General features: G+C 39.0%; 1 protein-coding gene across 10 annotated transcripts in view; it reads right to left on the reverse strand.

Moving 5' to 3' along the window:
* The window catches only part of LOC118760840 (golgin subfamily B member 1-like), a 276,733-nt gene that overhangs the window by 86,688 nt on the left and 167,367 nt on the right, over positions 1-22,678 (reverse strand). For all 10 annotated transcript variants that reach the window (XM_036506355.1, XM_036506353.1, XM_036506349.1 and 7 more), the window contains 2 exons: positions 14,718-14,837; positions 141-390 (listed from right to left, as the gene is read on the reverse strand). In XM_036506355.1, the coding sequence (XP_036362248.1) occupies positions 141-390; positions 14,718-14,837 (370 nt within the window). The remainder of the gene's footprint in view (positions 1-140; positions 391-14,717; positions 14,838-22,678) is intronic.

A 22,678-nucleotide genomic window follows, 5' to 3' on the forward strand; every position in this document is an offset into this window, starting at 1 on the left:
AGCAGCCAATATCTATTTTCATTATGCTTATGATGAATTGAGCCACACTGGCAATATATTGAGTTTTGTTAAAAAGAAAAAAAATGTTTACACAAAGCTACAACTTATGCACAGATGAAGAAGCAGTAAAGTGGACAAACCTTTTGGAGCAGGTTCTTGACCAATTGCCAGCTGATAGTCGTACTGTTGACGGAGCCTCTCTAAATGAGATGACCACTCTCCCTCACGCCGGTCAGTTTCCTCATTGTGGTACCGTGCTAAAATATCACGAAGTTCAGCCAATTCATTCTGTTTTTTCTCCTCCAAAGCTGCTTTCATCAACTCAGCTTCGGACTTGTGCAGTTGCTCAGCAGTGAGCCGGGTGGCTTTGATACGAAGGTTAAGTTCATCCTAAGGGGTTTCAAATAGAAATATACATAAGTAAATACAGAAATAAACACATGCTCCTGGCAAGCTACACATGCAATACAAAAAAATAAAGGAACTTGACTAATTTTCATCTTTTCTCTTACAATCTCTCAAATGTTATGACTTTAGTAAAACTCTTCCAGCAGATTTTTGTACGCAACTTTAGTTGAATTACTCCAAGGTGACCATATTTCCACTACATATTTCTTGTTAAATGAAGAAAAAATACAGGTAAATGAAGATAATATTACTAACAAGTATAAGGAATTATATATAGCCAGGCCAATGCAGCAGAGGAGAGACCTTGACTACGAAGTATATGGAATATTAAGGGTATAAAATGTTTTGGTACAGCCATTTTGATACCATCTCTTTGATGTTGCAGAATCAACACTGACTTATTTGTCATCAAATGTTGTAATGTTTACCATTTTCTTACTCTTTCTAACTGCATGTGTATATTACTACATGTGTGTGTGTGTGTGTGTGTGTGTGTGTGTGTGTGTGTGTGACCAAAGAGTATTTTTGCCAAATTCAGGCTGAATGTCCAGCCAGCTGAGCCAAATCATCAGTGTCGAAACAGTTGCACATAATTGCCTCAATTCCATCGACAGGAGCCTTAGTCTTGTCTTGGCAAGGGCATGAGAACCTCTTTAGCATAGGTGCCATGAAAAATGCACTCCATAAACTCTGTGAAGTGGTTGGTGTAGGAAACGGCATCCAACCATAGGAATTATAATCAAATGAAAATAGAAAAGAGCAGTTTGGACTGCTATTTGTGCCTAGGAGAGTAGTAACCTTAACCCTTTCATTACTGTATTTATTTTGGGATGCTCTGTGTTTCTCTCAATTATTTTAGATATAACAAAGAATTTTGTAAAATAACTTTGCTATCATTAAGCTGGTGTTAGGAACATAAAGTGTGACTAAGGTTTGGTGGAAGATTTTAATTAAAAACTTATGAAAACAAGACATTTGTACTCAGAGCCAGAGGCGGTTTCAGCCGGGTTGGTAATGAAAGGGTTAAAGGAAAACATGACTCTGCCAACCCATACCAGCACAGAAAGGGGTATAAAATGATGGTGGTGATGATGATGACGATGATGACTATACATAAGCATACAGGAGAAACAGCTGTGTGGTATGGATATGAAATGGTAATGGCAGTTCTAGGTTAAGGCAAAGGAAGACAAGGGAAGTAACTGTGGAAGACATGGATCTGGGATAGTCAAATGAGAACAAGAAATAATTTTAAATATTTTTATTATTGGTTCCTCAATTATCCCTAAAGGCCTTCCTGCATAAAGAGGGCCACATCTCTATTGTCCTCACCACCACTTTTTTTTTTTTAACTTTATATGCTATGTATATGTCCCTTCTTTTTCTGTCTATACCGTGTATACTTTCTTTCTTCCATCCTTTTTGTATTATTTTTATTGTTTCTAGTGGCTGTGTGGTAAGTAGCTTGATTACCAACCACATGGTTCCGGGTTCAGTCCCACTGTGTAGCACCTTGGGCAAGTGTCTTCTACTATAGCCTTGGGCCGACCAAAGCCTTACGATTGGATTTGGTAGATGGAAACTGAAAAGAAGCCCGTCATATATATGTATATGTATATATGTGTGTGTGTGTGGTTTGTGTTTGTCCCTCAACATCACTTGACAACCAATGTTGGTGTGTTTACGTCCCCATAACTTAGCGGTTCGGCAAAAGAGACCGCTAGAATAAGTACTAGGCTTACAAAGAATAAGTCCTCAGGTAGATTTGCTCGACTAAAGGCGGTGCTCCAGCATGGCTGCAGTCAAATGACTGAAACAAGTAAAATAGTAAAAGAGTAAATGAATATATGTAAAGTACCCCCCACACACACACACTTTATGTTTGTCTTTTATTGTCCCCCTCATTCTACGCCCTTGTGGCAAATAAATGAAATCATTATTATTATTATTACCTCCACCTTTGCGAAGGCAGAGGTATTGTTTTCAGTTGTGCTTGTTTGTTTGTTTATTTGTCTGTGGAGAAGATATCGCAAGAACCGATGGATAGATTCGGATGAAACTTTCAGGGATGTTTGGCCTCATGAATGGCACCAACTGATTAGATTTTGAGATTGATTCGATACCAGAGAAGGATTCTGGATTATTTTTCCAGTTATTTTACTAAATTTTAGAGAGAGAGGTCGGGTTCATTTTTAGTATTCTTGTTTGTGAAATCAGTCGAGTTTATTTCAGATATTCTCATTTTAAAAATCATCTCTGGTTAATCGTTGAGAGGACGTTGGTGTTGCCTTGGAAGGGGTTTGCGCTCTCTGAGTGCTCTTGTTGTTATTATTATTATTTGCTTCAACCATTAGACCCCAGAAATACTGGGGCGCAGCCTTGAATGATTTTAGTCAGTCAGATCAACCCTAACACTTGGGGTTTTTTTTTTTTAATTCTTTTAAAGTCTGATACATATATTACTGGTCTTTTTAACTGAAGTACTGGGTTATAGGACATAAACAAACCAACACCAGTTGTCAAGTGGTGGAAGGTGTGACATAAACACACACACACACACACACACCTTTTATTTTTGACTCAATGCACTCATTGAACTGAAGCTGTGCTGGGGCACTGCCTTGCATCATTTCAGCTTTAAAAAAAATATTTAACACACTTATAAATGTATCTGTGTGTGTTTGCATGTGTGCATACATGCATGTGTGTGGTATTCCTGATAAATACAATCATGTTTTATCATATGTACACGCACAAATGTACATACACATGTACACATATACACCCAGTATGTAACACAAAATCCTTTAATCTCACAAATCCCAAACATATTCTCTAAACCGACAACTTTACACAATTTAAATCAAGTGTGGAAAATTGAAACACAAACACCATCAACATGAGTCGCCACGTGCTGTACCACTTAACTTTACCACTAGAAACAGCAGCTAAATCCTCACATGACACTTGATCAGATTATAAACACCACATGGAGAAATGTTATTCTAGAGATAAAAAAATATTGTTTCTTGAATGTTGTGGTTCTGGGTTCTCTGTGAGTTGGAAAAAAAGCAGGATGGTCATGGTTGGAATTCACTTTATCACAAGTATGCTTGATCAGGACAGACCTGGGGTTAAACAACCACCAGCACTACCACCAAACCATCACCAAACACCACATGAGGCCAACAGAAGAGCCCTACATGGTCGCTTGGTTCGTTAGAAATAGCAGCTAAATCTTCCTGAAAGTCACACCCAACAGACTTATAAAGGAAGGACATATGGGAAAACAGTCCGGAATTTCGAATGCCTAGATAAAAGATGTGAATACCATTGACCACAGGTCTGCTCGATCAGGACTAACTTAGGGTTAAAGAAGCTCCTTTAACTTCTATCACTGCTGTCGCTATCCACGACCACCACCACTGCAAGTGATAACAATAATCTTTTAATTAAACAGTTCTTTATGTAACCCATTTACAGCTAGGTGGGGTGAGCCAGCAGGAGTTAAGTGCCTTGTCCTTGGACACAATGACGTCAAGGATGAGAGGATACACACATCGTCTGCTGTTCTGGGTCAGTGACCCAACACCTTATTGAACTGGCCAGCTGCAGCACAGACGACGATGACAGTAACGATAATGATGAAAATGAATGGAAGGGTTTGTAATGATGATTATGATGATGGTGGTGATGGGTTAAGGTTATGTTAAGGTGATGATGGTGATGATAATTATAGAGAGTAATGTAATGACAATTATGATGGAGACAGACAGAAAAAAAGTAAAGAGATTTTGTGACGTTCATGCTTTCTCTAACAAGCTTTTACAAGAAACTGAAATGAAGTGAAACCACAACAGTATGGAAGGTATTCAAACCATTAAGACCATCATCATCATCATTTCTACCATTGCAACTATCATCATCATCAATATTCTATACCATTGCAACTATCATCATCATCATCTATACCATTGCATTCATCATTAACATCATCATCATGGCTACAATGAAGATAACACTGATTACAATTAGCAACGGTGATAACAACAACAACAGTGTAATCCTGTTAAGATGACACGCAGCATCAATGTTGGATCTCTCTCCAACCTGTAATTATCATCACAAATTGCAGACAAGGCTGCCCAAAATTAACCAGCAATGCTGACAAACACACACACAGATAGACAGGATGTGACATGTGAATAGAGCAGTAGTGAGAGGTGATGTTGCAGTGAGGAGGAGGAGGAGGGAAGAGATTATCAAATCTACTTTATTGTTATTATTATTATTATTATTATGATCATCATCATCATCATCACTAAGTTGTTGAGGTGGCAGAACCATTTTGAGTTCAAATGCTGCAGGGGTCAATTTTTGTCTTTCATCTTTTCAGTGGGGGTTAAATAAGTACCAGTAAAGTACTGAGGTCAATGTAATCTACTTCCACTCCCTTCAAAAACTGATGGGCCTGTGCTGCTAAAATTTGAGATTATTATTGTTACTACCACACCCAGTAATTAAGGTAACAAGCTGGCAAACACGTTAGTGCACTAGACGAGATGCTTAGAGGTATTTCACCCATCACTATGCTCCGGGTTCAAATTCCGCCGAGGTTAACTTTGCCTTTCATCCTTTCGGGGTCAATAAATTAAGTACCAGTGAAACACTGGGGTTGATGTAATCTTTCCCCCACCAAAATTTCAGGCCTTATGCCTTTAGTAGAAAGGACTATTATATCTAGTCGTAGTAGTAGTAGTAGTAGTAGTATCAGCAGCAGTATTCACAGTCACAACTGAGTGCGTGTCAATGGTTCAAATCCCATTGATACCAATAGCAGAGATAGGAATGGTATGGAGTTATCTCCCTCTACATTCTGATCTGCCCTCCAATACCATGGATGATGCAACACCACCACCACCATCAAACTATTGGACAATCAGGACATGCAATGGACATAGTTCACCCCAGCAAATTCATCAGTCATTGACCTGATCAGTTTTATCTTTTACTTGTTTCAATCATTAGACTGTGGCCATGCTGGGGTACTGCCAACCTCTATAGCATTATTTTCATTAAGCCTGGTACTTATTTTATCAGTTTTTTTTTCTGCTGAACTGTTAAGTTACAGGTACATAAGCCAACACCAGTTATGAAACAGGAGGAGGGGTGGGAAAAACACAGACATAAAGAGTCACACACACACACAATCATCATCATCATTTAAGCATGTTCAGATGGTGCTCTTTACATACCACCGGCACAGGGAGCCAGTCAGGCGGCACTGGCAACAACCTACGCATGAATTGTGTTTGAGAGCCAGTCAACTACAATTTCCATTTGATTGTGATTGGATTTTTGATTTTACTTGACTCAATAGGTCTCCTCAAGCACAGCATGTCGCCCAACAATTCAAAGGTACTTTTTAAATAGGGTTCTTATGTGACACTGGTATAGGCTACAACTGTGATCTCACTTTACTTACCGGGTCTTCTCATGATAAGAAACTTGGATGTTAACATTCCTTTTAAGAGGGATTTATATCCTCAAAATAACATATATATATATATATATATATTTAACATCCGTTTTCCATGCTAGCATGCGTTGGGCGGTTTGACTGAGGCCTGGTGAGCCAGCAGCTGCACCAGGCTCCCTTCTGATCTAGCAATGTTTCTACAGCTGGATGCCAGCCACTTTACAGGTATGTAGTGGGTACTTTTTATGTGCCACCAGCACAGGAGCCAGTGAGGAGGAGGAGGAGGATGATGATGATGATGATGATGATGATGATGATGATGATGATGAGTGTGAGTGTGAGTGTGTGTGTGTGTGTGTGTGTGTATGACAAGCTTCTTTCAGTTTCCGTCTACCACATCCAATCCACTCACAAGGCTTTGTTGAGTCCAAGGTTATAGTGGAAGACACTTGCCCAAGGTGTCACGCGGTGGGACTGAACCCAGCACCATGTGGTAGGGAAGCAAACTCCTTACTCCATGGCCACACCTGCGCCAATGTCACAATATAATCACAAACATGAGAAAAGTGGGGGAGGGGCAAAAAAAACAATGAAATTGTGACAGCTGAAACACCTTGATTATATGTCTGCCTGGTCAGAAACTGACCTAGGGTTAAACAACAAAAACAGACATAAAAATACCAGATTGGTTAATGAAGGAAGAAAACAATACAGCTGTGGCTAAAAGTTTGGAAAGTAAGTCTGAAAATTAGAATTTTTATATAAAATGCCTAAAGTAATATTTAAATTGAATTGTACTTGGAGATAATTTTAATTTTTTTCCTAAATGTTCCAAATTTTTGACCATGAGTATGTCTGCCACATTGTGTACATAGCATAATCCTCAATAGGTAGAGTGAGAGGATAACTAAAACAATGATTGTTCTTTGGGTACCATTTATTATCATCATCATCATCTTTGTTCTAATGTCCAGTTTTGCATGGGTCGAATGGAATTTGTTGAGACAGATTCTTCTGCAGCCGAATGGCTCTCCATTGTCAACTTCACCCGTTTCCATGGCCCAAATATGTTTTTCCACAGAGGATTGGAACCGAACAACACTACTTGTATGGCAATGATGCTCATTTACAACTATCATGTGATTCCACAACAAGGGGACACGCATACACATGGTTCTTTCTGCTTCTATCTACCAAATCCACCTGCAAGGCTTCCCTCAGTCTGGGGCTATAGATGACATTATCATCATCATCACCATTGTTCAACCGTGGTCGAGACAATGGAATTTACCATGCTATGCCAGATTTCACGGTCCATCATAGCATTACGGAGGTCCTGTTGCTGGATGCCTGTATCCCTGGAGATTACATCAGGGTAGGAGAGTGTGTGCCCTCTGGTATTGCGAGTAGATGGCTTCCAGAGGAGAAGAGTAGAAATTGCCTCGTTTTCAGCTCTACAACAATGTCCAGCAAACTGGACTCTCCTACTTTTCACAAGAGATGACACAGGTGGTAGTTTCCCATATATTTGCATTTTGGTTGGATGACGCTTCCACGAGAGATTTTGAGCTCTCATAAGGAGACGAGTGTAGGTTCCATCCAACCGCCTCTCAAGCTTCTTTGATAATGTCCATATAGATGACAAGTGGCCAAGGTACCATGCAGTGGAACTGAACTTGAGACCATGTGGTTGAGAAACCAACCTTTGTAGTTGACCGGTATTTTATCAAGCCTGGAAGGATGAAAGGCAAAGCTGACATTAGCAGGATTTGAACTCAGGGCATAAAGGGCAGTAACTAAATGCCACATGCATTTTTGTTTTTTCCTTGATGCTTTGCCAAATCACTGCATTGGTCTATTTGATCCATGCTAACCTTCAGCACTACCACCAACACAACTAAAACTAATGCCAACAACAGCACCACTATCAACACTTGTACTAAAAACACAATCACTTGCAACATCACCACCACCACCAACAACATCAACAACAACAACAATATTATCAACAGACTTAAAGACTTAAAGTAACCCCAGAGTCAACTATCACCTCTCTCACCAGAAACAAACAAAAACCTGTCTTCACACTCATCAACAGCATCATTTCTTCATTCAACAGCTGTTTCAAGAAGCTCAGATTTATGTAATAATCATCATCAATCATTTAAAGTTCATGTTCCATGTTGGCATGGGTTAGATGGTCCAACAGCATATGACGGGCCCAAAGACTTCATCACACTCTAGTATGTGCTTTGACATGGTTTCTACAATGAGGTGCCCTTCCTAACACAAACCACGTTACCACATGGAACTGGGTGCTTTTTTTCTTGTGCCACTAGCACTTATGAGGTCACCATGAAGATCATAAGACTATAGACCCTAATAGGGGGACAATTTTATGCTAGGAAACTGAGGGGGGGGGCCAGGGCAGAATAGTTTTCTTATTGTAGAGGAGCTACATGGCTATTCACATTTTAGAAGAGAAGCAGGAGGAGCTGGAAAGGGATATAAGTGGTGAATAGACCATCAAGGTACAAGGTGGATAGCAATGAATGGGGAGTCGTGCCAGAAGTGAAAGGGTGGAGTAGGAAATGTCTGATAAAGTGAGACTGCAGAATAGAATTATATATATATATATATATAGCGACGTATGTACACTTTGTTCTCTCTCTCTCTCTCTCTATATATATATATATATATATACTAGCAGTATCGCCCGGCGTTGCTCGGGTTTGTAAGGGAAATAACTATAAAGCATTTTTAGAGAGTTATAGCCAAAAAATGGGGAAAAAATTATGGTAAATTTTTTTTTAGTTAAAAAGGTCGAGTTGCGTCCCCTAGACAGTCTGTGGTTTGTGTTTCTGATTCTCGACCCCATGTCGAATTTATCGATTTTTTTCAGAACTGGGGGGACTTTTCAAAATTTTCGCTGCGTTAGTTTTGAATTATGACATTGGGCTATGTGTGTGTCAAGTTTCATCAGAATCGGTTGAAAGCCGTGGTCAGGGTGAGGGTACAACCTAACAGACACACAGAAACACACACAGACAAACTGCCGTTTATATAGAGAGAGATATATATATATATACACACACACACACACACACACACACACATACACACACATACAAACATTAATCAAAGCATACATTATTATAGATCCATTGCAATCTTATAAGTCAATCTTATAAGTTTCACACTGGATATTAGGTAACCGGATATTAGATAACAGGTTGGTTAATAGATACCATGTGCTCTTCAGGGATGGCAGATATGGTAAAAATGTCATATCCAGCTTCTAGGCATTGTGCAAAATGACAAAATGAAGTTGTGAGACACAAATGAATAAAGGTCTATTGAGTGGTCCCTAGGTTGTAATGCAAGAATTTGAAAGTATATGCAGGAGAGGGGTGGTATGTGTGTAGAGGGTTTTTAATTTTAGAGAGGCAGGTGCCCAAACCTTTAAGCCCATGTTTGGGTTCATTTGTGCATATTTTGGTTAAATACTTTGTTGGATTTTCAGGATGTGATGACAATAGAGATTCCATCTATCAAATTCACTCACAGAGCTTTGGTTGGCCTGGTGCTAAAGTAAAAGAAACTTGTTCAAGGTACCATGCAATGGAACTGAACCTGGAACCAAGTAGCAGGGAAGTATTTTCACTACACACCTGTGTAGTGCAAATATTATATATTTCCATTAATCTTAGATTATTAAGGTTAGAGTTCTTATTCAATACTGTAGCATTGTATCACTGAAAACTGGTATTTTTGGAGTGAATTCTGACAAAAAAACTAGCAACTATGTCTGTTACTTGTCACCTTTGGCTTCCTTTAACCCTTTCATTACCAACCCAGCTGAAACTGCCTCTGGCTCTGTACTACAAATGCCTTGTTTTCATAAGTTTGAATCCACCAAACCTTAGTCACAAATTATGTTCCTAACACCAGCTTAATGACAACTGAGTTATTTTACTAAATTCTTTGTTATATTTAAAATTAATTGAAAGAAACAGAGAGCATCTCAAAATATAGTAACAAAAGGGTTAAAATATACAGTTAGACTTCATAAATCAAAGACAAAATTCTTAGCAATGATGAAACACAAATTCCTGAAGCATTCCATACTTTTTAAGAAGTGTAGGCATAGCTGTGAGGTTAAGTTCAGTCCCAGGCAAGTACCTTCTGCTATCGCCATGGGTTGACCAAGGCCTCATGAGTGAATTTGGAAGACAGAAACTGTATGGAAATCCATTAAATGTGTGTGTGTATGTGTGTCTGTCTGTGTTTGTCACCCACCATCCAGTTTCACAACCTCTATTGGTTTGTTTACTTCCCCATAACTTAGTGGTCCCTCAAAAGAGACTGATAAAAGAAGTACCAGACTTTTAAAAAGATTTAAAAAAAACACAAGAACTGGAACCAAGTCTGTTTGACAAAACCCTTCAAGACAAAACCCCCAGCAGGATAGTAGTCTAGGAATTGATACAAGTGAAAGATAAAAGATAGAATGAAGGATCGGAGAAGTGAATATAAGAACAATGTGAACCCGAAACCCACTAACAGGTAGTTCAAAATGTTAACCAGTTGGCCTGCATGCTTTCCTATTATTTAGTAGCAGTATTGATGTAGAAAATTCAACACCCACTGCTCTGACATTGTAGGGTCTGCTGTGACTCAACCTCTTGAAAATACATGCAGCCTCATTTATCCCTGATTCAATCATCAATGATCCTAGAGAAACAAGGTACATTCAACTGTGAACATCGTTTAACGTCCACTTTCGATGCTAGCATGGGTTGGATGGTTTGACTGAGGGTTAGCAGGCCGGCAGGCTGCACCAGGCTCCAATCTGATCTGGCAAGGTTTCTACAGCTGGATGCCCTTCTTAACACCAACCACTCTGAGAGTGGTGTAGCGACTTTTTATGTGCCACCGGCATGAGAGCCAGTAAGGCAGTACTGGCATCGACCTCGCTTGAATGGTGCTTTTTATGTGCCACCGGCACGAGGGCCAGTAAGGTGGTACTGGCATCAACCATGCTTGAACAGTGCTTTTTACATGCCACCGGCACTGGACCCAGAAAAGCGATACTGGCATCGACCATGCTCAAATGGTGCTTTTTACATACCATCAGCACAGGAGCCAGTCAGGCGACACTGGAAATGACCACGCTTGAATGGTACTTTTTACATGCCACTGGCACTGTTATGTTTATCACATACTGATCTGTGGCAACATGGCTCAATCATCATTCAAAAATTGAGCTTGAACTGCAAAAGTGCAACCCAGCAACCAGCCATAATACTCAGCTATCTAGAAGTTGTAAATGAGTGCCACTGTCACAAAAGCAGTGCTATTCATTTCTAATATTCGGCTAAAAAACATATCTGGCTATGAAGAAAGATCGCCTTGCTTAGAAACAGGTGAGGATTGGTGACAGGAAGGGCATCTAGCCATAGAAAACAAGAATGCTTCAATAAACTTCGTCTAACCCATGCAAACACAGAAAAGTGGATGTTAAAACGATGACGATGATCCAGGTACAAAGCCCAAAATTTAAGGTGAAGGTGTGGTTGATTAAGCCAAGTGCAGTACTTAACTGGTACACAAATTTATCAAACCAAGAAGATGAAAGGCAGCTCTACACACCTGAACTGAGGCTACACACCTGATCTCAATAGACCCAATATATACATTGTGTTTGCAAGCACAACCAATTCAACAACCGACCACCTGAATAATAAATGAATGCTTCTGATATGTACACAATCTATGTGAATGGTTCATCTGGTTTCAACAGTGTGTTTTCCAGCTGTTCAATCAATTGAACAATCTGATCATTGAATTATAGTAGAACTGGTTGAATATATCACACACACATGTACCATTAAGAATCAGTGTGTCACAGGGTGTAGTTGGCTGAGTATTCCACATGTGCCCTATGTACCTTTTTATTTAACCATACAAGGATCAATAAAGGGCAAACTTTGTTGCTGGCCACAGCAATAATGGTAAACAGCCAGTCATACCAGATGTTATATGTTGGAGAATTCTGTGCCCTAATAGACAACAAAGACCACTCCCCTACATTGGTGTTATTGACGGGGACAAACAACATGTAAAGAGGATCAACCAAAGTTAATAAAAGACAGAGATTCTTGGTGATGTGTGGTGAAGTGCATTGCAATTGGGGCTATTTGAAGAAGTTTTCAGGTAGAACCAATGTGACATAATAAGTGTGTGTGTATGTGTGTGTGTGTGTATAAAAAGAGGCCACCTGACCCTTTCAGTATAGGCACAGTTCATCTGAGGGATTTCCAACACATTTTGCTCCCAATCCAAATTTACTCCCCAAGAGTTGGGTCAATTGACCCAAGGCTATGGTAAAAGATACAGGCCCAAGATGCTACACAGTGAAGTGAGACTGAGCTAAGGACTCGATTCACATAAAGAAAACTTCTTAAACCCCTTAACCCTGCCTCCACACACACACACACACACACACACACACACACACACACACACACACGTACATAGACAGGGTTCAATCCCATGGAATCAAAACTAAAATACAGTTAATCAAACAAAAATGGTCAATGCATTACGATTTAAAATAAATGAGCATGGTCATTGCCAGTGCCACCTGACTGGCTCCCGTGCCGGTGGCATGTAAAAGGCACCCACTACACTCTTGGAGTGGTTGGAGTTAGGAAGGGCATCCAGCTGTAAAAACTTTGCCAGATCGGATTGGAGCCTGGTGCAGCCTCCTGACTTGCCAGTCCTCAGTCAAGCCGTCCAACTCATACCAGCATGGAAAGCGGACGTTAAACGATGATGATAAGTAGTTTGACAGAGTGATGCAGAATACAAATAAATACACAAATATGGAGCTCAACATCATCATCATCAGCAACAACAACAACACATCATGAACTAACAGAGTTTCAGAACGATTACTTGATCTGCTAGAGACAACAAACAAATCTTCCTCAAATCATTCCTTACTGTTGGCTATTTATCAAGACTTGTTTTATGGGCATATGGCATAGTGGTTAAGAGCATGGGCTACTAACCCCAAGATTCCGAGTTCAATTCCAGGCAGTGACCTGAATAATTTTTTCTTTTTTTTTTAAATCTTTAAAATGACAAATTTGGTGGAGTAGTCCAAGATTCACTATGAGTGATATACAGACTGGGTGGTCACAACTGGAATGCTTCTGATTGAAACTGTATTGGAGATCAGGACTGATAAAGATGATCAACAACAACAACAACAAATAAAATCACCAACATACAACAATGACACAAACTAATGTGAGAAGCTCTCCAAGGTCACTCATTCTGCTTGAAATAGCAGCCAAATCAGCCTCAAATCACACCCTGCCATCTTAGAAAAAGGACAGAGATGCTAATGTAATCCTGCCTTCCTACACATAGAGAAAAAAATAGGTTGGTCATGGTTGGAATGTCTTTAGTCACAGCTTTGCTTGAACAAGGTTGACATCACAACATCAGTAGCAGCAGGGAGAACTAACAACATAACAACAAGATACAACAGACACTGTACAACAATAACAGCAACAACTATGATAATAATAATAATAATAATAATAATAATAATAATGATAATAATAATAATAATAATAATGATAATGATAATAATAATAATAATAATAATAATAATAAATAATGAAGAGGAATGAGAGACAGACAGACAGAGAAAGAGAGAGTGACATACACACATATGCAGTGACAAAGAGACAGACAGAGAAAGAAACAGAGAGAGACAGATGGACAGAGAGAAAGGCAGAGAGAACTAGAGAAAGAGGGAGACAAATGGACAGAGAGAAAGGCACAGAGAACTAAAGAAAGAGAGAGAGACAGATGGACAGAGAGAAAGGCACAGAGAACTAGAGAGAGAGAGAGAGAGAGAGACAGATGGAGAGAGAGAAAGGCACAGAGAACTAGAGAGAGAGAGAGAGAGAGAGACAGATGGACAGAGAGAAAGGCACAGAGAACTAGAGAGAGAGAGAGAAACAGACAGATAGACAGAGAGAGAGAGTGCTAGAATGTCAGAGAAAGATAAGAGCGAACGACTAACCATTTTCATATACCAATAGACTTTTGTGAAAGCTAAGATGGCTATCATGCTTTGTTGGTAGCACCGATGATGGTGATGATGATGATGATGATGATGACACTGCTAAGGGGGTCCATTGCTGGCAGAACAGCATCACCATAAACATCGTTTGTCAACATCAATGTTATTATGGAGGACTCAACATGTGTGTTTTTAGTGGAGCTGAAGGTACAGGAGGAGGATGACGATGACGAGGAATGGGAAGAGCAGAGTGTGTGAGGCTTATGAGATATATATATATATATGTGTGTGAGATGGAAAGTGTGTGTGTGTGTATATATATATGTATAAATATGTAAACAACTTATATATATATATATTTTCCGTGCGTATTTTCCGTTTTTATTTTCTTATATATATATATATATATATATATATATATATATATGTATATATATAAGTTGTTTACATATTTATAATCCATGCAATTGTGTGTGTGTGTAAAATAAAGCTGATGAAATTGAGGTGTGAGTGTATCTTGTGTGTGTGTGGGTGTGTGTGTGTGTGTAAGTAAAAAAGAGGGAGGGAGGGAGTCAGACAGGTGTATATGTGTACATGTATATGTTCATGTAAATGAGAGATTGTAGATGTAAGTTAAGCCGAGTATAATTAAGATTTAAATCAGTGTGTGTGTGTGAATAAGCAAACAAAAATTGAGAATTAGAGAGAGAGGAAAGTGGCAGTTACCTTGTAGTGTGATGTGAGTTGGTCAAGATGTGCTTTATGCTGTTTGACAATCTGTGAGATGACCAGCTCCAGTTTGTGCTGCTGGTCCTCTGTAAGGTCCTTCCGCAGTTCATCCAGAATCTGTTTAATACATTTATAAAGAGAATGGTATATATATATATATACGTTGGACAAGTCTTTTTTTTTTCTTATTGTAGAGTATACAAATGAAACAGGTTAGGACTGTGTGTGTGAGTGCATGCCAGCACACACACACACACACACATAGAATGTCAGTGTGTACGCACTTGTGAAGACAAACTACTTATATAAATGTGTGTTTATATAATCATGCACACACATACACAAGCTATAGATGATAATTTCAATAATACAAATCTATTAGATAGAAGTCTATTGCACACAAGCACATGTCATGCCAAAACACAGGTGTATGTGCACTCCCCTCATAATACACACACACACACACACACACACACACACACACATACATATATAACATACATACATACATACATACATACATGCCAGCATTGGTAAGTGGGCGTAAAGTGAAAACAATATATGTACTTAAAATACAGAAGGAAAACCTCATCCATAATTAAAACTCACCAAACAGACAAACACAGAGGAAAATCAGAACATGTTATACTTTTTATACTTATTGTGTTATTTTATTTACTTTATGGTTTCTGTCTTTTCATATTTTATGAATGGAGATTGAATGTGGCAAAACAGGCAACACCAAAATGGGCCGAGACTGGCCATGAAGCTGTAAACTGGTGGCAAGAACTGGGAGAAGGCACTTGTGCTTCAAATAGGGTACAACAAATCAAACTGATTTTCATATAGGGTACCACAAATCAAATTGACTTTCATGTAGGGTACCATAAATAAAATTGACTTTCATGTAGGGTACCACAAATCAAACTGACTTTCATGTAGGGTACCACAAATCAAATTGACTTTCATGTAGGGTACCATAAAAACTGACTTTCATGTAGGGTACCACAAATCAAACTGACTTTCATGTAGGGTACTACAAATCAAACTGATTTTCATGTAGGTACCATAAATAAAACTGACTTTCATGTAGGGTACCACAAATCAAACTGACTTTCATGTAGGGTACCACAAATCAAATTGACTTTCATGTAGGGTACCATAAATAAAACTGACTTTCATGTAGGGTACCACAAATCAAACTGACTTTCATGTAGGGTACTACAAATCAAACTGATTTTCATGTAGGGTACCATAAATAAAACTGACTTTCATGTAGGGTACCACAAATCAAACTGACTTTCATGTAGTGTACCACAAATCATTCTACATTACTGCCCTACCTTTGGACGGTTGTTTCTTGATTTTATGCATGTGGCTTGACAACTACATGGTTCCAGGTCAGTCCCACTGAATGGCACCCTGGGCAAGTTTCTTCTACTACAGTCCTAGGCTGACAAAAGACTTGTGAGTGGATTTGATAGAGAGAAAATATGTGGAGGCCCATTGTATGTGTGTATGTGTGTGTGTGTGGTGCATGGCAACCATTGTGGGTATATTTACATCACCATAACCTAGCAGTTTGGCAAAAGAGATTGATAGGATAAGTACTAGACATTAGAATATAAGTACTGGGGTTGATTTGTTTGATTAAACTCTTCGAGGCAGTGCCCCAGCATGGCCACAGTCCAATAACTGAAACAGGTAGAAGATTAAAGATATACATATACATGTATGTGTGTCTGTGTGTGTACGTCGAAAGACACACACACACACACATATTATATATATATATATATATATATATACATACACATACATACATATACATACATCAACATACCGAATTTAGAAATAGCAGTCAAAGAGTTATAGCTATTTCTTCTACTAAAAGGGAGATCTCAGTAAAAACAGCAATTGAAGGCAGACACAACAGGCAAGAGAGAATGAATTGACAGCAATTATCATACAATTTTAAGTTATCTACGGACGCACGTTTCGAAATCAAGTTTTTAGGAAAGCATAAGAATTAAATATTAAATAATTCTACCTTACCAAACTTCTTTCTCTTCAGCGTAGAATACATAATCATAAATGATTATATATTGAATTTTGAGATACTAGAAGGCACCAACTCAACTCAGTATCAGAGCGAGCTAGAATCCGCAACTAGTATCACCAAATTCAAGTGTGAATGAAAAGATTGTGCACCAGCCCCTTCCCACCCGCGTGTAGCCAAAACAAGATGCTGTGGTCATCTACTGAGATAAAATATGGTTATCCGTAATAATGAAGGGTGAAATTAATTAATTTGGAATAATTATCAATTACCAAGTAGTCTTCGGCATGTAAAGCCTCATTCGAGAAAATTTAAGTAATACTAAGCAATAAAGGTTTAGCAACGAATTGCCTTACCACATACCGAATTTGAAATAGCAGTCAAGAGTTATAGCTATTTCTTCTACTAAAAATTTCCTCGAATGAGGCTTTTACATGCCGAAGACTACTTGGTGTAATTGATAATTATTCCAAATTAATTAATTTCCCCTTCATTATACGGATAACCATATTTTATCTCAGTAGATGACCACAGCATCTTGTTTTGGCTACACGCGGGTGGGAAGGGGCTGGTGACACAATCTTTCATTCACACTTGAATTTGGTGATATAGTTGCGGATTCTAGCTCGCTCTGATACTGAGTTGAGTTGGTGCCTTCTAGTATCTCAAAATTCAATATATAATCATTTATATTATAGTATTCTATGCTGAAGAGAAAAGAAGTTTGGGTAAGTAGAATTATTTAATATTTAATTCTTATGCTTTCCTAAAAACTTGATTTCGAAAGTGCGTCCGTAGATAACTTAAAATTGTATGATAGATTGCCGTCAATCATTCTCTCTTACCTGTTTGTGTCTGCAATTGTGTTTTTACTGAATCTCCTTTTTAGTGAAGAAATAGCTATAACTCTTTGACGCTATTTCTAAATTCGGTATGTGGTAAGGCAATTCGTTGCTAAACCCTTTATTGCTTAGTATTACTAAATTTCCTCGAATGAGGCTTTTACATGCCGAAGACTACTTGGTGTAATTGATAATTATTCCAAATTATTAATTTCACCCTCATTATTACAAATATATATACATACACATACATAATATACATACATACATACATATATATGCATACACATACATACATATATATACACATACACATACATACATATATATATATACATACACATACATACATATACATACATACACATACATACATATATATAATACATATACAACATATATATACATACACATACATACATTTATATATATATATATATACACACACACACACATATACACACACACAAGATTATCCGCTCTCCCCTCTTCATAACCACCCTAACCTGGTGCAATGCGATTAACTTCCAAAGTATTATAAACATAGAATAAAAAAAAAAAACACATGTTGTCACAGAGCTAAGAAAGTCAAGAGGGGTGGGGAGAGGGATTACTAAGAGAAGTGTGTGTGTGTGTAAAAGATATGGCAGGAGTAGATAGTAATGTTAGAAAGAGGGAGATTATCACACCCCTCCCCGATCCTTCTACCCACACCTTCCCCCTCGTACCACCCAGCCAGGGTAAAAATTGACTTTTGAGTACAAGCTCGTTTATTATAAAAGCTTCGTTTAATTGTTTATGCAATATGCTTTGTTGTTGTTGTTGTGATTTTAGCAAAGTGTTTACTGTGATTGTGGCAGTGGTAGCAATGGTGGTGGTGGTGGTGGTGTGGAGGGCCTTTGTTGTTTTAACCTCATCATGTCTGTTCTCTCTGAGCCATCAGATTTGGATCTATGGAGGTGGCCACCTGGCAGAATTGTTAGCACGCAGAACGAAATGCCTACAAAATGCTTTGTGGCATTTTGTCCATCTTTACGTTCTGAGTTCAAATTCTGTCATGGTCAGCTTTGCCTTTTGCCTTTTCAGGGGTCAATGAATTAAGTACCAATCAAGCAACTAGTAACCAACTACTCTCAAAATTTCAGTCTCTCTACCTATATTAGAAAGGATTATAAGGTATCCAATTCAGCTAGCTGATAAATAATAATAATAATAATAATAATAATAATAATAATAATAATGGTTTAAAATTTTGCCACAAGGGCAGTTTGGGGGGGAGGTGGGGATGGGTCGATTACATTGACCCCAGTCTACAACTGGTAATTATTTTATGGACCTTGAAAAGATGAAAGGCAAAGTTGACCTCGACGAAATTTGAACTCAGAACATAGCGATGGGCGAAATGCTTAGCAGCATTTCGCCCAGCGTGCTAATGATTCTGCCAGATCAGCACCTTAATGATAATAATTATTCCAAATAAAGGTGGTGAGCTGGCAGAAACGTTAGCACACCAGGCAAAATGCTGAGTGGTATTTCGTCTGTCTTTACATTCAGAGTTCAAATTCCACTGAGATTGACTTTGCCTTTCATCCTTTCGGGGTCGATAAATTAAGTATCAGTTGTGTACTGGGCCCCCTCCCCACAAATTTCAAGCCTTGTGCCTAGAGTAGAAAAGAATAATCATTTCAAATTTTTGCCACAAGGGCAGCTTGGGGGAATGTGGGGATGAGTCGATTACACTGACCCTAGTACTCAACTGGTACTTGTTTTATCAACCTTGAAAGGATAAAAAGCAAAGTTGACCTTGCAGAATTTGAACTCAGAATGTAGTGACGAGCGAAATACCACTAAGTATTCCGTCCAGCATGCTAATGATTCTGCCAGCTCCGTTACCTTAATAATTGATAATAATAATAATAATAATATAATAATAATAATAATAATGGTTTAAAATTTTGCCACAAGGGCAGTTTGGGGGGGAGGTGGGGATGGGTCGATTACATTGACCCCAGTCTACAACTGGTAATTATTTTATGGACCTTGAAAAGATGAAAGGCAAAGTTGACCTCGACGAAATTTGAACTCAGAACATAGCGATGGGCGAAATGCTTAGCAGCATTTCGCCCAGCGTGCTAATGATTCTGCCAGATCAGCACCTTAATGATAATAATTATTCCAAATAAAGGTGGTGAGCTGGCAGAAACGTTAGCACACCAGGCAAAATGCTGAGTGGTATTTCGTCTGTCTTTACATTCAGAGTTCAAATTCCACTGAGATTGACTTTGCCTTTCATCCTTTCGGGGTCGATAAATTAAGTATCAGTTGTGTACTGGGCCCCCTCCCCAAAAATTTCAATCCTTGTGCCTAGAGTAGAAAAGAATAATTATTTCAAATTTTTGCCACAAGTGCAGCTTGGGGGAAGGTGGGGATGAGTCAATTACACTGACCCTAGTACTCAACTGGTACTTGTTTTATCAACCTTGAAAGGATAAAAAGCAAAGTTGACCTTGCAGAATTTGAACTCAGAATGTAGTGACGAGCGAAATACCACTAAGTATTCCGTCCAGCATGCTAATGATTCTGCCAGCTCCGTTACCTTAATAATTGATAATAATAATAATAATAATAATAATAATAATAATCCTTTCTACTATAGGCACAAGGTCTGAAGTTTTGTGGGGAGGGGAACAATCAATCACATTGACCCCAGTACTTGACTGGTACTTAATTTATCGACTCCGAAAGGGTGAAAGGCAAAGTTGGCCACAAGCTGAATTTGAACTCAGAATTAAAAGGACAGACAAAATGCCGCTAAGCATTTTAACTCAGCATGCTATCAATTTTGCCAGCTCACCTAATAATAATAATAATAGTTATAAAAATAACTTATTTGCCACAAGGGTTTAAAAATGATTGGCAACATTTAAATGATTCAATTGTGAAAAGCAGTGGGGATTTACACAGATTTGAGGCAGGGACAATTTTTAATTTAAGAATTTTTGTTTTAAGGTATCTAACATACCTATTTCTTTACTGCCCACAAGGGGCTAAACACAGAGAGGACAAACAAGAACAGACACACGGATTAAGTCGATTATATCGACCCCAGTGCGTAACTAGTACTTAATTTATCGACCCCGAAAGGATGAAAGGCAAAGTCGACCGCAGCAGAATTTGAACTCAGAACGTAGCAGCAGACGAAATACGGCTACGCATTTCGCCCAGCGTGCTAACGTGTCTGCCAGCTCGCCGCCTATACATACCACCGGCCAGAGTGCCAATTTCTGTGACACCAGTATCTGCCATGACCATGATTTTGCTTGACTTGATGGGTCTTCTTCCCAAGCACGACATAATGCCAAAGGTCTTGGTCTTTGCTTTCGTGAGGCTCAACACTCAAAAGGAACTCAGCCACTTTGCCTCCATGAGGTCCAACACTCAAAAGAATATATGTATAATTGATTGACTGAGTGATTGATGGAGAGAGGTAAGAGGTAGGAAGTTCAGGTTTTAAGGTGTGTATTCCATGGTGTATCTGCCATGGGAGCAAAACCCTGAACTCCCCATGTTTAACTTCACATTACCTAGCCGTGAAGAGAAATCATGAAGAGATGGGAAATCACTTGCTACAGACTACCATCCTATCCAGGTGGGATGAGGAGGACTTCATCCCTGATCCGCTTAATATAAGTTGATGCACAACTAAACAGCTGTAAGTGGGTTTCACAAGAGATTAACCTACAAGTATACACAGTGTGTATGCATACATGTGTGTGTGTATGTGTGTATACCACTTAAAGCAGAAGATTAACGTGGATTTCTGTTCATTGCCCAAGGCCTCAACTCTTCATTCAGCTGTGTACAGTGATGATAACAATCATCATCAGCCTCAGCATCATCATGCTGCAGTTGTTTTGACAGAGGTAGTGGTGGTGGTGGTGGTGGTGGTGGTGTTAGTGGTAATAAACACTCATGTTTGTCATTACAGTAGTAGCAGTAGTGGCAGCAGCAGTAGTAGTAGTAGTATTACTAATGCAGTGAAAGTAGTGGTGGCGGTGGCGGCGGCAGCAGTATTTCTAATGGTGTTGTTATAGATGTAGTAGTAGAAGCAGTAATAGTGGTGGTAATGGTGGAGCTAAATTAATTACCAGCGCAAAATAGAAGGAATGGTTGCAGTGGTTAGTGTGGGTGCCCATGGCAGTCACAGTGGAGATGACGGTATCTTAGGAGTTGGGGGGAGGGGTCCATAGGGGCTCCAAGTGTTTCAAGAAAAGAAGGAGCTTATTGCCTCCCTTTTTTTTTGTTCTCGAAGACCAATCACTAGCCATGCATGCAAGCTTCTCTGCCTCTCCATATCAATGACATAACCCAAGGGAAACACTTAGCACCAATGTCATCACCATTAAAATGCAGGAAACAGTCCCCTGATTCACCAGCTCAAGTTAAACTGTCAAACAACCCATGCAAGCATGTATAACGAACTTTAAATGAAGACGAGGTGATTGCGCGTGCGTGCATGCGTGTGTGTGTGTGTGTGTGTATTACACATATAATATATATGCACTATATATCATGACCCTACCCATGTCAGCACAGAAAACAGATTTAATTGACAATGATGCACACATGTGTGTATCAGCACACGTGTGTATGTGGACAAGTGTACCGCCATGCATTTTGGGAGGAAAAACCCAACGTCCACATACTCTCTGCACAACACTAATATCAAGAAGTTTTCTTGTGAATGTGACCTGGGCATTACTATCAACAGTGATTTGTGCTGGACAAAGCACATTACTAAAATTGTCAAGAAGGCTGAGAGTGTCTTGAAATCATTCAGCAAAACTTTTGTCAGCCATTCTCCAGCGATTTATTTAAGGCTGTATATTGGCTAGGGTACAGCCACACTTGGAATTTGCATCTGGAACCCCTATCTTGCTCAGCACATTGACCTCCTGGAAACTGTTCAGAGACATGCAACCAAGCGAACACCCTCCATCAGGCATCTACCATACTCTGAACACCTTGCTTCTCAGGGCATAGCTACATTGAAGCTT

Source organism: Octopus sinensis, linkage group LG10 (genome assembly GCF_006345805.1).
Source record: "Octopus sinensis linkage group LG10, ASM634580v1, whole genome shotgun sequence".
NCBI classification, from domain to species: domain Eukaryota; kingdom Metazoa; phylum Mollusca; class Cephalopoda; order Octopoda; family Octopodidae; genus Octopus; species Octopus sinensis.